At 45.3% G+C, this 16,563-nt stretch overlaps 1 protein-coding gene across 1 annotated transcript in view; it reads right to left on the bottom strand.

The window, feature by feature from the left end:
• Plekhs1 (pleckstrin homology domain containing S1) overlaps positions 1–3,289 on the bottom strand; it is an 18,482-nt gene extending 15,193 nt beyond the window's left edge. Inside the window, 4 exon segments of the mRNA XM_035441762.1 lie at positions 24–99; positions 2,213–2,347; positions 2,976–3,085; positions 3,197–3,289. Of these exon segments, the coding sequence (XP_035297653.1) occupies positions 24–99; positions 2,213–2,307 (171 nt within the window). The 5' untranslated portion in view covers positions 2,308–2,347; positions 2,976–3,085; positions 3,197–3,289.
• Between the last annotated feature and the right edge of the window lie 13,274 nt (positions 3,290–16,563).

Consider the following 16,563-nt stretch of genomic DNA (forward strand, 5'->3'; position numbering starts at 1 on the left):
CGTCATTGGCGGTATAGAGTTACCTCTGTATTCTGATGAGCTGTTTTCACACCCTGGCAATACCGTGACATGAAAGAGACCCAGTCTTTGATCTTCTCCCTGGGGGAGGAAGAGAGTTTGAGCTGGCATTGGCAGCAATGCTCCCAAACTCATTCTGAACTCGTTCTTTGATTGCAGTCAGAACAGCTTTGGGATCAGCTGCCCACAAAATGAACTCTTGGCCCAAGTAGTTTGAATGGTTCTCTGCCCCCTTGTGTCTCTGCATCTACACAGTTGAATTAACTCTCCTCCTGACACCTCCAGTAGGGAACATGGGGTCCGGAGCTTCTGCTTTCCATGGTGTTCTGCCTGTCAGCCTCGTTCCAGACCCTTAGGAAATGTAGTTTAAGAAGATTGCCGTATTGGTTAGTTTTTTTTGTTTTTTTTTTTTTTTTTTTTTTTTTTTTTTTTTTTTGTCAACTGGACACAAGTCCAGGAAGAGGGAAACTCAATTGAGGAAATTCCTTCATCAGATTGACCTATAGGCAAGCCTGTGGGGGTATTTTCTTGATTAAATATCAATGCAGTAGGGCCCAGTTTTCTGTGGGCTGTGCTGCCCCTGGGCAGATGGGTGCTGTAAGAAAGGAGGCTAAACCAGCCATATTGAGCAAGCCAGTGAGAAGCACTCCTGGCTCCATGGCTTCTGCATCAACTTCTCCTCCAGGTCCCTGACTTCCCTCAAGGATGGACTGTAATCCAAAGGACTTGTAAGATAATAGATCCATCCGTCAGGTGTCACATCACAGCACATAGAAAAGTGCACAAGGCAAGTGCACGTGTGAACTGATACATCCCTGCCTTCTCTTCTGCTGTCTTATGTGACGATTTAAAAGACAACTTTGCAGCTTTTGTGACAATTTAAAAGAAAACTTTGGCTTTGTGCTTGGCTTCCACCTCTGTCTTCTCCTCCCACACCAGAATCCCTCTCTCCAGCAGATAAACGGGTGTGAGAATTCTTCTGCTAGCAACAGGAGGCTCTCTTAAAAACTGCAGATGCCTTGAGGATGAGCACAGTCTCTCCCTGCAGCTCCTACAAATGTTTTTGGTCATTTTTCTTCACAGAAGGCATCTGGGTGATAGTGGCTGTTGTGACGTGCTTTGTGACCCTCTCCTCAGCTACTATGTCTTAGTTCTAGCTCCTGGTCCTCAGATGTCACCTTTTGAAGAAAGGGACTGTTTACAGAAATAACCAGTTGAGATCATAATGGAATACAGGTACCTTTTAAATTAGTAAAACTGGTATCTGGGGGAGGGGGTGGAGAAATTTGACCTAGAGGTGTGTGAATATGGGGAAGACCATGTGAAAGCCAGGGTTTGGCTGCTGTAACCAAGGCACTGCCAGCAGTTCTGAGAAAGAGGTTTGAGAAGAGCCTGCCTTCCACAGAGCTTCACAGGGGTGGCAATGCCAGGCCTCATTGCTGACTCCCAGTCTTCAGAACAGTGAGGTTATAAACCTCTGTTGTTTTAAACACTGTTACAACACTCACAGGCAACTAGCATAATGATTCTTCATTTTAAGAGCCAGGAAGGAAGCTTAGTTGGCACTTGCCATGCAACCATGAGGGTCTGAATTTAATCCCTACAGAATTGCCAGGTGCCGTGGCGCATTCTCAACACCAGCTGGGGAATCAGAGGCAGGTGGATCCCTGCAGCTTGCAGGTGAGCCAGCCTAGCTTCATTCAACTCCAGTGAGGGACCCTGTGTCAAACAACAAAATAGACTTCATATCACACACATGTGCACACACACTCACATGTGTGGCCACACACACACACACATGCACACTTACATGTGCAACCACACACACACACATGTGCAGCCACACATACACATACTTATATGCACACACTTGCATGTGCACGTGTACATGTGTAGTCACACATGTGTGCGCACATGCTCACATGTGAAACCACACACATGTACACACATGCTTATATGTCTAGCCATACACCTATGCACACACACTTATGTGTGCACTCATACCCACATGTGCAGCCACACACACATGTACACACACTCACATGTACAAGCACACACAACCATTTTAGCATACAAGGAAGACGGATGCTCTGCATTTGCAGCCTGGTTTATATTCACAGCCTATTTATTGCCTATAGGCTCACAATGCCTTTGCTTTCATGCACAGCAGACGCGCTGTCATCACACGGCTCACCTGTCATGGCCAATGAGAAAGTAGTCCCTGTTTGCGGTTCTGATGGACATCACCTCATCTGGGTGGCACTTGAACATCTTCTGCACAGATTGCATCTTCTCCTGGCTATTTATGCCAACTTCTATGGTGGTGCTTCTGAGACAGACACAAAGTAACTCAGCGGATGCAGAGAGCAACTTAAGATAGAAACAGACTCCTGTTTTAAATTGGGAATGAAGCTGAGCATTCCATTGACCCACATGTTAAAGCCTGTCTAGTTCTCGTCATAAATCTCATTTGAATTCTTTCTATTTTAGAAAATAACTCTGGATCTGGCTCATCAGTAATTGAAAATACTCTGTTCAGCTTGCAATTCAATTCAGAAGTTTCTATTTGGGTTGGGTTCCTGAGTCCACAAATCTCAATATTTCCCAATATTCCTGGTACATGACTTCTGAAGAAAAGACAAAGAATAGTTGATCTAAATATTTCTTAAACTCCACCTTGGCTCTGTGAAATTGCGCTTCAGGGGCTCTATCTCATAAAAAAAAATTAAGTGAGACAAAGTTTTTAGCCAAATGCTCAGGAATTAGTGAGGTACCACCTACAACATACAACAGGACCTAACGACCTCACTTTTACCTACACGGTCATTGTTTCAGTTAGAGACACAAACACTGTGGCAGTTCTGAAGTGCTTGCTGCTTTTTGTCAGAGAGCAGCTTGTTTAGCGCTGGGCTTGGGCGCATTTGCTGCTGTTCAGGTTTCCTGGTTCGGATACACACCCATCCAGCTCGATGGTGCCTCGATGTTGATGATGGTCCTTGTAATAGGAAAGAGTCAGGTCCTTCCCCCCACTCTGGGACAGGATAAAAAGCCGCTTCTTCCAGGAGGTCTAAAAAATGAAAAGGTTTAGTTGTTCATTAAACCTCAGAAGATGAGCAGGGACTTTTTTTCAGATGCTCATGAGCTGGTGGGAGGCTGGTCAAACCAGGCAGGTACTTACCGCAGAGAAGAAAAGCTGAGGGGGTGGTGACTTAATGAAGTAATCTTGCTTATGGACTTCATTTTCATAATCCAATGTAAATTGTTTGCCTAATAAAAGAAAGTGAAGATTCAGTTTGTTCTCTCGTAAGTTTCAGAAAAGAACGACTTCATTTGCAAAACACTGTTTATCTTCAAATTATGCAGTTATTCAATAGAACATCATGCACAATAGCTGTTGTCTGTCTCCCCCCCATCCCACCCCTACAAAAGACCAAGTGAAGAGCAACAGCTGGCGCCACCATTCCGATGCCTTTAGCGGCAGCTTCATTTGGCTCACACATGCCCGCCTTAGCTTCTGCACTTTTGTCTCTTGGGGCCACAGAGAAGGAAATGCAGGAGAGGGGCCTCATGAGCATGACTGGATGCGGAGGATCCAACTGAGGACGAGGCCTCAGCTGCTCTCTCGTACCACCCCCACTCCCTTTCCATCCAACAGGCTTTAAGCCTGTGGTAATGTCTGTCTTTTCTGAACCCAAGGGCAGACTATACCAACAGACAGTGATACCAGAGTAAAATGTGCCCTTAAACACAATTTTAACAGCACTGTTTTCCCAAGTGAAAGTAGCCTGCCGTTCACTTAGACAGTTTAGAAGCTACAAAATGATGATGATGATGATGATGATTAAATCTGCCTTTAATTCCAGGGATTACAATGAAACAGTTAATATTTAGGAGCCTCTTTACTGCTCTTGCCAGCCCAGCTTCCACCACAGGTATTTCTGCTTTTGTGCATATTTAGGTCAACACACACACACACACACACACACACACACACACACACACACACTCCTCCTCACATACTGGGACTATTCATCTACACATATGTGTGCCTCAGAAGGATTAGAAAGGATTAGAGCACCCACAGAGGACAAGAAAAATGTCTATTCCCTCCAACTCTGCTGGATAAGGTCGTAATTCATCGCACATTAGGTAGAATACTGAGGACTCTGCCAGACTCACCTAACAAATCATAAAGGCAAGTCTTAGAAGATCAACGTGTTCCCAAGGAACTTAAGATTTATAGGAATAAAAAATATTCAGTCCCAATAAAGTAAATTTGTAATGTCTGGCAACTGGTCAAAGGTGGCTAGGCATACAGCAGAGGCAGACCAACGTGACACGGGATAAAGGGAATAACTAATCAATCAAGACACAGGTGTTGACGTGCCAGAGATGCACTGTTGCTGTCTAAAGCTTGGAACTCTGCTTTGGGGCAGGGAGGCTTCACACTCGGGCCGTGAGAGAAGACCGAATAATACAGAAGAGAATTGCAGTGTACACAAATGTGTAGCAATAGGGACTGTCAAAAAAGCAAAGTCCAAAGCATGAAAAGGGAACCCATGCACCGGGGCAATCTCAAGGGATCCAACATGCAAGCAGCTGTGACCCCTTAAAAAGAAGGGAAGAAAAAAAAAAAAAGAACCAATTCTAAAAAGTTTCTAAACTTAAAATTATAAACCAAGACCCAATCAGTTCAATGGACCTCATGAAACACAAGATACAGGAGAGAAACATACCCTGAAGTTCCTCAGAATCAAGATACTCAAAGCCATGTCACCAGAAAAACATCTCAAAGGCAGACATTGGAGAAGACTGCATGCATAACAATGTCCATGCATAACAAAGATAAGCAACAAAAGAGCTCTGTTTCTTTTTAAAATCCCACTTATGTGTACAAATGGCTGGCCTGAAAGCATGTCTGTATACCATGTACCACATGCATGCCTGGTGCCAGAGAGGGCCAGAAAAGGACGTCATATGCCCTGAAATTGGAGTTACAGATGGTTGTAAGCCTCCACGTGGGTGCTGGCAATCAAACCTAGGTTCTCTTGGAAGAACAGCCAATTGTCTCAACTGCTTAGCCATCTCTCCAGCCCCAACTGTTAGATTTCTTGTTAGAAATAGAAACAAGAAAATGTAGACCATTATACAGCACCGAAGAAATGTCACTATTCAAAGTCCTATACGAAGCAAATACATTTTTTAAATAAGAAGGCGATTTGGAGACATTTTCAGAAATGCAAATTTTGAAAGAATTTTATGATTAGGAAGCTTCTGCTATCAGAGAGGATGCTTGCTAAAGGAAACCCCTTATGCACTAGAGGCATGCAGAGCACTGATGGGAACTACAAGGCTGAATGTGTGAGGTGACTTTTCTTATTATTTAAAGCATCCAATAATTCAGCTCACTATACAAAAATAGCCATGCACTGTGCAGATTATAATGATGTGTGAATAATGTGAATTCCAATAGCAGTGTAAAGGCTGGGGACAGAAAACAACATTACATCTCTGTAATGAGTCTGGATTATTTGTGAGCTAATATACCATTACTTGGGCTTAGGCTGCTGTGTGTTTAAAAATATATAAGCACCAAAATAATGGCTAAAATAATATAGCACAGTTTAATAAACTAATAAGACAGATGAAGTAAAATCATAAAAGTGCTTATTAATTCACAAAAAAGCAGGAAATGTGGTGGTGGTGAGGACTGGGGCAGGCCAAATGAGAGAAATAGAAAACAGCAATATGATACCGTCAAGCCTGAACACAACCGTCACGTAAAATCTAAATAGCCCAAGTACCTGAACTAAAAGGAAGACGTTGTCAAATGGGATCCGGCTCGGTGCTGCTTATAAGAAACACTGTAAGTGTAAGAGGCACGAGTGAAAGAAGAAAACGATGCGTGTCTTAGTCGGGGATTCCATTGCAGAAGCAACTGGGTCTATTCGGCTTACACTTCAGGTAACTGTCTATCACTGAGGGAGATTACCCAGGAACTCAAGGCAGGAACCTGGAAGCAGCTAAACTGTCCATCCCTGAGGGAGGTTACCCAGGAACTCAAGGCAGGAACCTGGAAGCAGGAGCTGAGCAGAAGCCATGGAGGAGTGCTGCCTACAAGCTTGCTCCTCACAGCTGGCTCAGACTCATTCTTACACAAGTCAAGGCCACCTGCACAGTCCAACCTACAAGGGCTGGGCCCTCCCACATCAATCATTAGTCGAGAAGATGCCCCCAAAAGGCCAATATGGTGGGGGCAGTCTCTCAGTTGAGCGTCCCTCTTCTAAGAGGTCTCTAGCTCAGGGCAAGTAGAAAAACAAGCAAACAAAACCCTAGGCAGGCAGTACATACAGCGTGGTAAACCAAGTCACAAGAAAGTAGAGTGGCCACAGTATATCATGTAGATTCCATAGCAAGGAATAGTACCAGGGAATAAAGGTCATTTTACAATAATATAGAAGTCAGTTAATCCTAAGAGGATAAAATAACATAGACATACATGTACTCAGCAACAGAGCTTCAAACATGAAGCAAAACTGAACAAAATCACAAGGAAAAATAGACATATTCAAAATGAAAGGCACCCTCCCTGCTTGCCCTTCACCACCAGAGGCAAGCAGGAGAGCTGACCCAGCCCTCCACCCCCCAACTGCAGCACTCATGAGACTGGGCCCTGCATCTCACCAGCACTCAGGAGAGTACCCTGCACCTAGTCTGGGCAGCACAGTAGAACTGGCCCTGGTGGTGTAGGTGTAGGTGAGCCAGTCCTAAGGGCATGAGAGCAGGAGAACTGGCCCACCCCTTGCTGCTTATTGCATTGGGTGAGCTAGCCAGGGCAGCGCTGGAGAGCTCAGCCTAGTGGTGAGGATGAGGGAGAGATGACAGATTGACCACGCCTGCAACCACCCAGACCCAGAACTAGGGCTACAAGTTAGTTGGCCCACCAACATCTACTCCATCTGTGATCTGCTGAAGCACCTGAGGGACTGGTCCTGCAGATCCAAAGCTGCAGAACCTCCAAGACACAGGACAACAACAGGACATCCAAGAGGAGTCCCAGTGAGGGCCCAGTGTCCATAGTGTAGCAGAAACCAGAGGCCTGGAGCCAGACCAATGGCTCACTGCAATGAACACTTGCTAGCAAAGATGAACGGACTAAAGGGTATACCATGTGACTCACTGGGTCACACTACAGCTTCTATGACAACAAGATTTTTCTTTTCTTTTCTTTTTTAAATTTTATTTTGTTTTATCTTGTAGGGGGAGGTTGCAAGGGCAGAGGGAGGATGCAAAGGGATGGAGAGATGAATGGAACCAAGATGCATGATGGGAAACCCACAAAAGATCAATACAAAGTTAAATTAGAAACAAAACAAAATGACAGTCACCAACTTAAAAAGCCTTCTCTTGATAACAGAGAGAACACATAAGGGAAAAATCAGCTAGGGAACAGCAGCTCTGGCAACACTGCCAAGGGCTTAACCTGGTTGGCATTTATGGATCACAGTGGCAGACTGGCGGGTCCTGTTCTGTGAACAGCATAGCTCGTCCTGATAGGACATTCAGTCAACTAGAAAGAGAAGAAGTTTCTTCAACCAATTCCAAGACACCTACTTCTGTTTTAGATCTATAAATAACAACGCTGAAGACTATGACCTTTTCTCTAGGCTCAAGGGCAAGAGAAAGGTGTTCGAATTTGCCCTGTGCAGAGCAATTGAGCAAGAAAAGGGAACAGGATGCATCTGAGTTGGAAAGAAGTAAAACGATTGCTCTTCGCAGACGGCGTCACCATGTGGTAGGAAATCTTAATCAGTCCATGAACAGCTACAAGAGCTAGTGGACAAATCCTGGGCATGGACAGTCACCATGCAACAGCTCTCATTTCTATAAAGTGGCAAAAGATACTCTGAACTTTATTATAGAACTTCCCCAAACAAAATACATAAAGGTAAATGCAACCAAGGTGCTGAAAGACTCATATACTGAAAATTACTAGAAGAATTTAAGACAACATAAGTAAATGGAAATATACACCATTCCCATATTCACGAATTGAAAGACAATCATTCTGATAATGACACATTACAAGTTACCCCAAAGCAATCTACAGATTCAACATAATTTTTTTATCAGAATTCTAATGCATTTTTCATAACTGGTAAAGCTCATTCATATTATCATGTGGATTTCTCAATAGCCTTGTAAACTGTCTTGAAAAGTGAAGAGTATTCAGGTCTCCAAAACAAACAAACCACCAACCTTTACAGGTCTAGAGAGATGGAGACAAGGCTCAGTGATTAAGAGCACTGGCTGCTCTTGCAGAGGACCCGAGTTCAATTAACAACGCCCACATGGCAGTTCATAACTGTCTGTGCCTCCAATTTCTGGGGATCCAGTACTCATGTCTGTCCCCCTTGTGTACCAGGCATGCACTAGGTGCACATATGTGCTCTTGGCATGAACATGGTGTACATACCTACATGCTAGTAAACACTCATATGCATAAAAGTAGCATAAATATATATTTTTAAAAAGAATCTTACTACAAACTTGTAAGAATCAAGAGCAAGGTGTGAAGACAGACACACAGACAAAGGTAATGGACTGGGAATCCAGAGATAAACCCACACATCAGTGGCCAAGGCCATTCCATGGACAGAGCACAATGCCCTTAACGAAGTCCCCCTAAAGCCAGTGTGCATTCACACACAAAACCCTGAAGCTGGCCTCCACAAACCATTAAGTTGACCCAGGGAATGAGAATGGGAGGAAACACTTGTCTCTGACAGTGACAGACGCTGGCTGACCTGCACTGGGGGGTGGGAGAAGGGAGAGAAACCACTTACTGGAGAAGGGCTTTTGTCCTAGAGTGACAGGATGCTTTAGAAGTGGGTAGAGGCTGTGATTTGCAGCATTGTGAATGTGCACACTACACCTTCCTAAATGTGCACTTTCCCTTAGATCCACTGCTAAGGGAGCTTGAGAGCTTGCATGGGAAAAGTTCTGAGTTCATCCCTAGCATCACGGGGGGGGGGGGGGGGGGTAGGTGCTCTAAAGTTACGGGATATGTGATCGCACACAGGCTTTTCACAAATGTTCCTGACAGCTTTACTCTTACTAAAGACTGGAAGTACCCCAGTTCACCGAAGGTCAGTGGATTAGTGAATTGTGACAGACCTATGCACGGTAATATTATTTAGGAACAAGGAAGAAACAAACTGTTTATATATGCAACATCATAGTTGAATCTCAAAGGTTCATACTTATTGACAAACTAGTTGCTGGGGACATGGCTCAGCAGGCAAAGTGTTTGCCCAGTATGAACAAGGTCCTGAGTTCAGTTCCCAGCATTGTGCCAAGAGAGCATAGTGGTACATGGTGTGATCTAACCCTAACCCTACAATAACAAATTAGCTTTGTACAGAGAGAAGGTTGACCCGTGGCTACCTAGGAAAGGCTGTCTGTACGGCACAGAGAGAGGCAGGGGTGGGCCATGACACTCATTATCTGCATCGAGGCATAGTTCATGGCATTTGTTTATTTAAATCTGACAATATTTGTAATTTAGCCCAAGGCATCATGAATGCTAGGCAAGTGTTCTACTATGGTCTACAGTTCCACCTTACAGGACAACCTTACCTAGTTGTAACTTTAAATGCAGGGACCTATTGTGTGCCAATTACGCCTCTAAAGATTCCTAAAATAGCAAACACATTTGAAAAAAGCTAAACATAGTTCTGCAATATGACCCAGCCATTTTACACCTAAGTAAATTTAAAAAAATATAAATGAAAGTGGGCTCCACTTGTACGTGTGTGTGCATGCACATATGCACACATCTACATGAGCATGTACATATAAGACACATATACATATATGTAGCATACATGTGTATATACATATACACTCGTATATAAACAAAAATGCTCATGTAATCTTTTTTATGATAAAATCAGAAAGCACCCTAAATGTTTCTAGATGGTGAGCGAACCACCCAGTTATGACACAGCCATACAAATGGAAAAGGGACCAAGACAATGCCATGGCTGAATCGCAATTATGAGTCATGGAATTATGCTGTGTAGAATAAGCCAAATGACAGTGTCTACTGTGTGCTCACATTTATGCAAAGCTCTAGCAAACAGAGTGACAGAAAAAGCCAGGCCCTGGGACAAAGGACTGGGTGTTGAAGGGAAGGATTACAAGACATAGGGAAACGTGAGAGTCAGGGAGACAGTCACTGTCTTGATTGTGGTAAAGCTTTCCCAGTGAATACTTCTACTGAAGCTTAGCAGACTGTCCACCTCAAAGAGATGCATTACAGCAAAGCCGGTAAATGCTAGGCCAGCCGAAAAAGCGCGATCATGCTGAGTCCATGCTCAAAATGCCTCTAGTCATAGGAGGTCAAGGTCTGGCGTCCTCAGCCCCCCTGGTCCCCCATCCTACCGTACGGCGCTGTTCTGCTCTGACACATCCTGTCTCTGTACCCCTCCAGTGCTTTGGGTCTTGCCATCTCTTCTGGTGAGATGTCTTTCCTTTCCCAGGAGGGAAATCATGCCTTGCACTGGAAGCCTAGCCAACCACCTGGATCTAGTGAGGCCATACATTGTAGAAGAGAACCTCCACCGTAATTCCTAACTACATTCTAAAATGTATCCTTGTTCCCACAGGTAAGTGGAACTCTCTCTCACCTTTCACTAAAGATGCTTCTCTTTACAGCAAACGTTAAAGAAAGCCACACCTGGACACGAGATGAATGAACTGTGGCAACCTCGTCCCCAGTAGAGACATCTACAACGTAACTCCTGTACCTAAAGCTCAGAAAACATTCAGGGAGAAGGAGCAGAAAGATCTCGAGAGACAGAGGACCAGGAAGTCTGCTGTGAAACTGCATCTCCTAGAAATGGCAGCCGGAATAAGATCTTAACAATGGTAATATCAAGAGACAGGCTAATCTGGGGGGGGGTCTCACGAATATCATGACCCCGGTACAAAGAACAATGGGTGACTGTGAGGAGGATAATTAGCATCTCACAGGGATGAGCCCCTTAGCTGGTTACCCAATATGAAGGGATCGGCCCTGAAATTATGTACACATAAAGGACAAACATGGACTCAGCAGTTGGATTTATATGTATTTATATGTTGGTGCATCGGTGTGTGCGTGTGCAAGCATGTAATGTGTGTGTGTGTGTGTGTGTGTTTGCCTGCATATTTATAACAGTAATAAATTAAAGAAACGGAGGTCATCAATTTGATAAGGGGTGAGGGAGGACCTAGGTGGGGTGGAGGGAACAAAGTGGGGGAAGCAAGTGACTTTTTTTACATTAAAAGCGTGTGTGAAAAATTTAAAAACCCAGTCCCACAAGAAAGCCTTCCACAGGGGCCTGGCGAGATTGCCCAGTGTCTACTACACATGTACGAGGAACATTGCTTGGATCCCCAGGGCCCCATAAAGCCAGGTGTGGTGTCATGCATTTTAACCTCAGCACTGGGCATCGAAAGGCAGATCTCTGGAGCTCACTGGCCAGTCAGCCAAGCTGAAGCACAAGGCTTCAGGCTAATGAAAGTCTTTGACTTAAGCAATAAAGTGGAGAATGATCAAGGAAGACACTCAACACTGATCTCTGGAGGCTACATGCACACACATGTGCACGCATCCACGTGAACACATGTTTGTATACCATACATATATATGTGTATATATACATATATGTGCACATCAAATAAAAAATAAGTCCTGCCACACACTAAGATGCAGCTCAAACAGCGTCTCCATAGGACCTCTTTGGATTCCCGTTACCTCAGCCTTCTCTCCAGCTTCCACAGCAGTTTGTTCCTTTTCCATAATCACGTTGGGACCCGACTATATGTGCTGAGTTAAGGTTCTCCATACAGATACTCGCCTGTGTTTCTCAAATTTCTCAGTGAGATTATAAGTTCCCTGGGCACAATGACTCATCTGAATCAAGCTGCAGATAGATCCTATAACCTGAAGCACACAGACTTACAACAATGGCTTCTTGTAAACATTTTAGAGTCGAATGGGATGTTGATGTGTTTTCAAGTTCTGCTGCTTTAACTACTTTCCTGGAGTGAATTACACAAGTGTATAAGCAATGTGTACTGAGTGTTTGCACAATGTGCACCAAGTTGCCCTCCTAATAAGCCCTAATGACAATTTAGGCAGCTTAAGTGAGAATTTTATGCAAAATTAAAGGAATATATCCCAGTCTTAGCTAGGCTGTAATTTTTTAAAGGCACTGTCTCCAACTTACAAATGGAACGTTGAGCCAATGGAAACCAGAAAGTGCTAAACTTCTAGATAATTCAGCCTTTACCAATAATAAGTGAGTCCAACTGTTTCTCCTTTCTCTAGACCAAGAGTCACTGTCCCAGAATATCTGTGGTCCCTACAAAACAGGAACTGACATCTGTGTCCTGGGCAAGCTGATGCCCTTGTTCATCACTTTTGGTGGAAAGATGTTTCCTTCCGACTACACCCCTTAGGTACCTGAATTCTTTGGAGGTCTGGCTTCCATTCCGATGCCTCTTCTTGCCTGTCATGAGAGGGGTTAGACAACAGTTAGCCTCCAGATATCAGTGGTCTCGAGAGGGTTAGACAACAGTCAACCTCCAGATGTCAGTGACCACAGTGACTGATTATGGCACCACTAGGAGTCAGGACAGGCCTCACCAACTCTGGCTCTTGCCTTTGATGTCTGTATTCCATGGAGTCCAGAGGTTAACCTTGGGTGTAGTTCCTCAGGGTGACATCTGTCTTGTTTTTGAGTCAGGGTCTCTCATTGGCTTGGAGCTCACCTGGCTGGCCAGCAGGCCCGGGGAGTCTGCCTCTCTCTGCCTCCCCTGCTGCTGTCCCAGGCATACCCCACCATACCCCTCTTTTTAGTGTGGATTCTGTGAAGTCAGGTCCTCCTGCTCCAATAGCAAACCCTTTACTGACCGAGCCAGTCTCTCCAACTCTGGCCCTCCAAGTCCTTTAGCTCTTGTTAACATGTTCCCCCATTCCTACCATCACCCAAAGATGATGGTAGCCATGGTAACAAAGACAAACACAGGGAGCCTGTGCTCACCCAATAGGTGAGCTGTGAGCTGGGAGAAGCTGTGACAGGAGAGCCCCAGGGAGGCAGGCGACACCAAAGAGGTTAGAGCAATCCAGCAGGCATAAGATCACTGGTCAGACAGCAGTGAGGAGCACTGTGGGTAGAGAAGCTGTCAAGACAAGCCTTCTTCACATCTTGGGCTTGCTTTCTACCAAGGGAACCTCATGAGCAAGGACCAGGGACTCCTATGCTTCAATGTCTGAGCCTCCATACTCAAGATGTCCTGATGCTGAATCCCAAGACTGACCCCAGGGGAGCTGAGCCTAACTAAGTGTTGTCCTAGAAAGGTATCTGTCAGTCACCCATAACCACCTAGGGCAGTGGTTCTCAACCTATGGATCAGGACCCCTTTCAGGGGATTGAATACCAGATATCCTGCATATCAGATTTACATTACAATTCATAACAATAGCAAAATTACAGTTACAAAGCAGCAAGGAGCATAATTTTACGGCTGTGGGTCACCACAGCACAAGGAGCTGTATAAAGGGCCACCTTAGGAAGGCTGAGAACCACCGATTAGGGCTTTCACAGGGTGAAGGCTGCTGGGCTGCTGGGGACTTGAGAACTAGGACTGTGTATATGGCCAACCTCTACCTTGGATTAGTAACACCTCAAAGTGGAAGGCTCTGGAAAAGGAGGCACCCAGCAGTGTGGGACAATCAGGAAAAAGGAGAGGGCTGTTTCCAGGTCTGTCCCAGCATGACCACTCCCTTCCTGACCTTTGCCCTTAATTAGCATCAGCCTGTTCTGTCCTCTTCTTTGCTGGTCTGTGAGGGCTGCTTGAAGGCCTGTGTGAGATTCCCTAAACTCTCCCCTCCACCGCCCACGGGAAGGTTTTCCCTTCTTGAGGGGTCCTGAGAAATAGCAGAGGTGATGACCTCAGTGAATCACAGCCTTCCAGGGACATCTCAGGGAACACACTGAAGAAGCGACACCCTTGCCCTCACCTGGTGTGATGGACACATTCCATCGCGTGGGATACCCAGCTAGAGGGGCCAAAGGTCCCCTTGAAGAACAACTCTGTATGAGGCTCACAAGATATCCTGCTTGACACTTTGCCCTTTGTCCCAAAGGCACAAGTAATTAAAAATGATCATATGCATTTTCAAATTACTCTTGAGAATGTTGTGTCTAAAGCACGAATTTCTGGCCACAGTTCTAGTTTCAGCATTTGAGAGGTAGAGGCAGTAAGATCACCCGGTCAAGGCTAGCCTTGGCTACATGGTGAGTTTGAGGCTAGCCCAGGCTAACTTGAAATCCCCCCCCTTTTTTTTTAATTCCCCGGGCTTCTTTTGTTTGTTTGTTTGTTTTTTGAGACAGGGTTTCTCTGTGTAGCTTTGGAGCCTATCCTGGCACTCACTCTGGAGACCAGGCTGGCCTCGAACTCACAGAGATTCACCTGCCTCTGCCTCCCGAGTGCTGGGATTAAAGGCATGCGCCACCAATGCCCGGCTGTCCTGGACTTCTTTTCAATGTGAGAATGCCACTGTCTGGAGAGGTAATGAGGAAGAAGCCTTTTCAGCCTGCCCTCTCCTCCAGCTTCCACACACTTGACACTTGGCCCTCATGCATGCCATGTTTAGTCTGGGGAGTCAGGCTGCACAGAACCCGGGTCCAGCAGCCATGCCTGGGAGACCAGTTGTAAGCAACATGTTTTCAAGCAATTTAAAGCAAAATTAACTGAAAAATGTTTGGAGGCTGTTCTTTGAAAAAAAAAAAAAAGTTTTGTTTTTCCTGATAAAACACTTAGTTGTTTTTAAAGCCCATACAGTCTGTAAAGGGGAGGGATAAAATCTTCCCAGTAACACCAGTTTGAGACCATCCTGCTGTTTTACAGCTTGTACAGATCCCATGGTTAATCCTTCTTCCTCAGCAGCAGAGCTTTGAGTTGGGGTGGGGGTGGGGGGGCAGGGAGAGTGCAGGCACTGAGGGTCCGTCCTCACCCAGGCGCTGAGGGTCCTCACTCCAGGCGCTGAGGGTCCTCACCCAGGCGCTGAGGGTCCTCACCCAGGCGCTGAGGGTCCTCACCCAGGCACTGGGCACTGAAGGTACTTAGGCATCTGCATCCTTTATGACTTTGGGTCTCAGAACTAGCCTATTCTGAAGGGGCTTATTTCACAATGGAAGCCTCCATTTGAGAGAGAAAGTGTGAGATGAAGTGTATTTGGTCTCCCCCCCCCTCCGGTAGAACTCCTGCGACCCCACATGGATGCTCACGGATACTTCCAATGTCCTCTACTCTCCTTGTGCAATGTGCATGGCACAGTTTGCTTTGGGGGCAGCTCCAGCCCTGTGATGCCCATGAAGGGATCCATCGTTGCCTATGGGCTCTGCTCTTCTGTCTTTTCCCCACCCACCGTACGAGAACACCACAGATAGAGCTGTAGGGTGTGATGGCTGGGTGTGCTAACTGTGGAGTCTGGGTTTAAATTTCTCCCCCATCAGTAAGGAGAGATGGATTTTTGAATCCAGCACAGAAGCACCCCCTCCTGCTTTCACTCCCGGGACTGCTGTGAGTTTCACTGGAACCAATCTGATAAAGAGCGCTCTGCATATAACAGGTGTTCAGTTACCAGGAACACCAGCTACCTGGCCCTCCATCTCCAATAGTCTATGGTTGTATGGTTGTTAATAATTGCTAGCTTTCATGGAACACAAAATACATTCCAGATACTCTTAAACGGGCGCACTCAGATCCTCACCACAACACCAAGGCTTAGATTATTTTTATGATGCTGCAACACCCAGTCACAAAGAAACACTTGTTAGAAAGATTAAGAAATGTGTCTTTGCAGAATTAAGAATTCAGAAAACGAGCCAAAATTCTAACTTGAAAGTAAGCCTTCAGGATTGTGTTCTTCTGCCAGTGCAAGGAAGGAGAACAGGAGGGGTATGGTGGCGTATTTAACCCCAGCACTCAGTAGGTGGAGGCAGGCAGATTTCTGTGACTTCTAGGCCATCCAGGGCTACATAGTGAGACCCCATCTCAAAAATAATAGGGAATAAGAATGGAACCTTTTTATAGTTGTTCTTATACTCCTTGTCACGGAGCCCAGATAAACAGACAAGCCCCACACCTATACACATCTATTCAATTCAGCACTTTGGTCCTCAACCTGCTTCATTGTCATGTCAGTTGGAATTTGAGAAGTGTGATGCCAAGAGGTCCCCTTATAGCCTAAGAAGCTTATACAGAAAAAGCCTAAAATATCAAGACCGCTCTATTGGAAAATTTCCAGTTTTTCAATTTGCAATTGTTCAATTGTGGAAAACAAAAAACAAAAAACAAAAAACCCTCCCAGATCCACCATAACCCTGAGACTCCAAACCCGTCATAGTCCAGCAGTACTTACCAGGTCACTGGGCAGTTCCGTGCTGTAATGTCCCCAAGGCTCCGGAGCTCTTCCTGTCCACTCTG

This window comes from Cricetulus griseus, chromosome 3, assembly GCF_003668045.3.
Source record: "Cricetulus griseus strain 17A/GY chromosome 3, alternate assembly CriGri-PICRH-1.0, whole genome shotgun sequence".
NCBI lineage: Eukaryota > Metazoa > Chordata > Mammalia > Rodentia > Cricetidae > Cricetulus > Cricetulus griseus.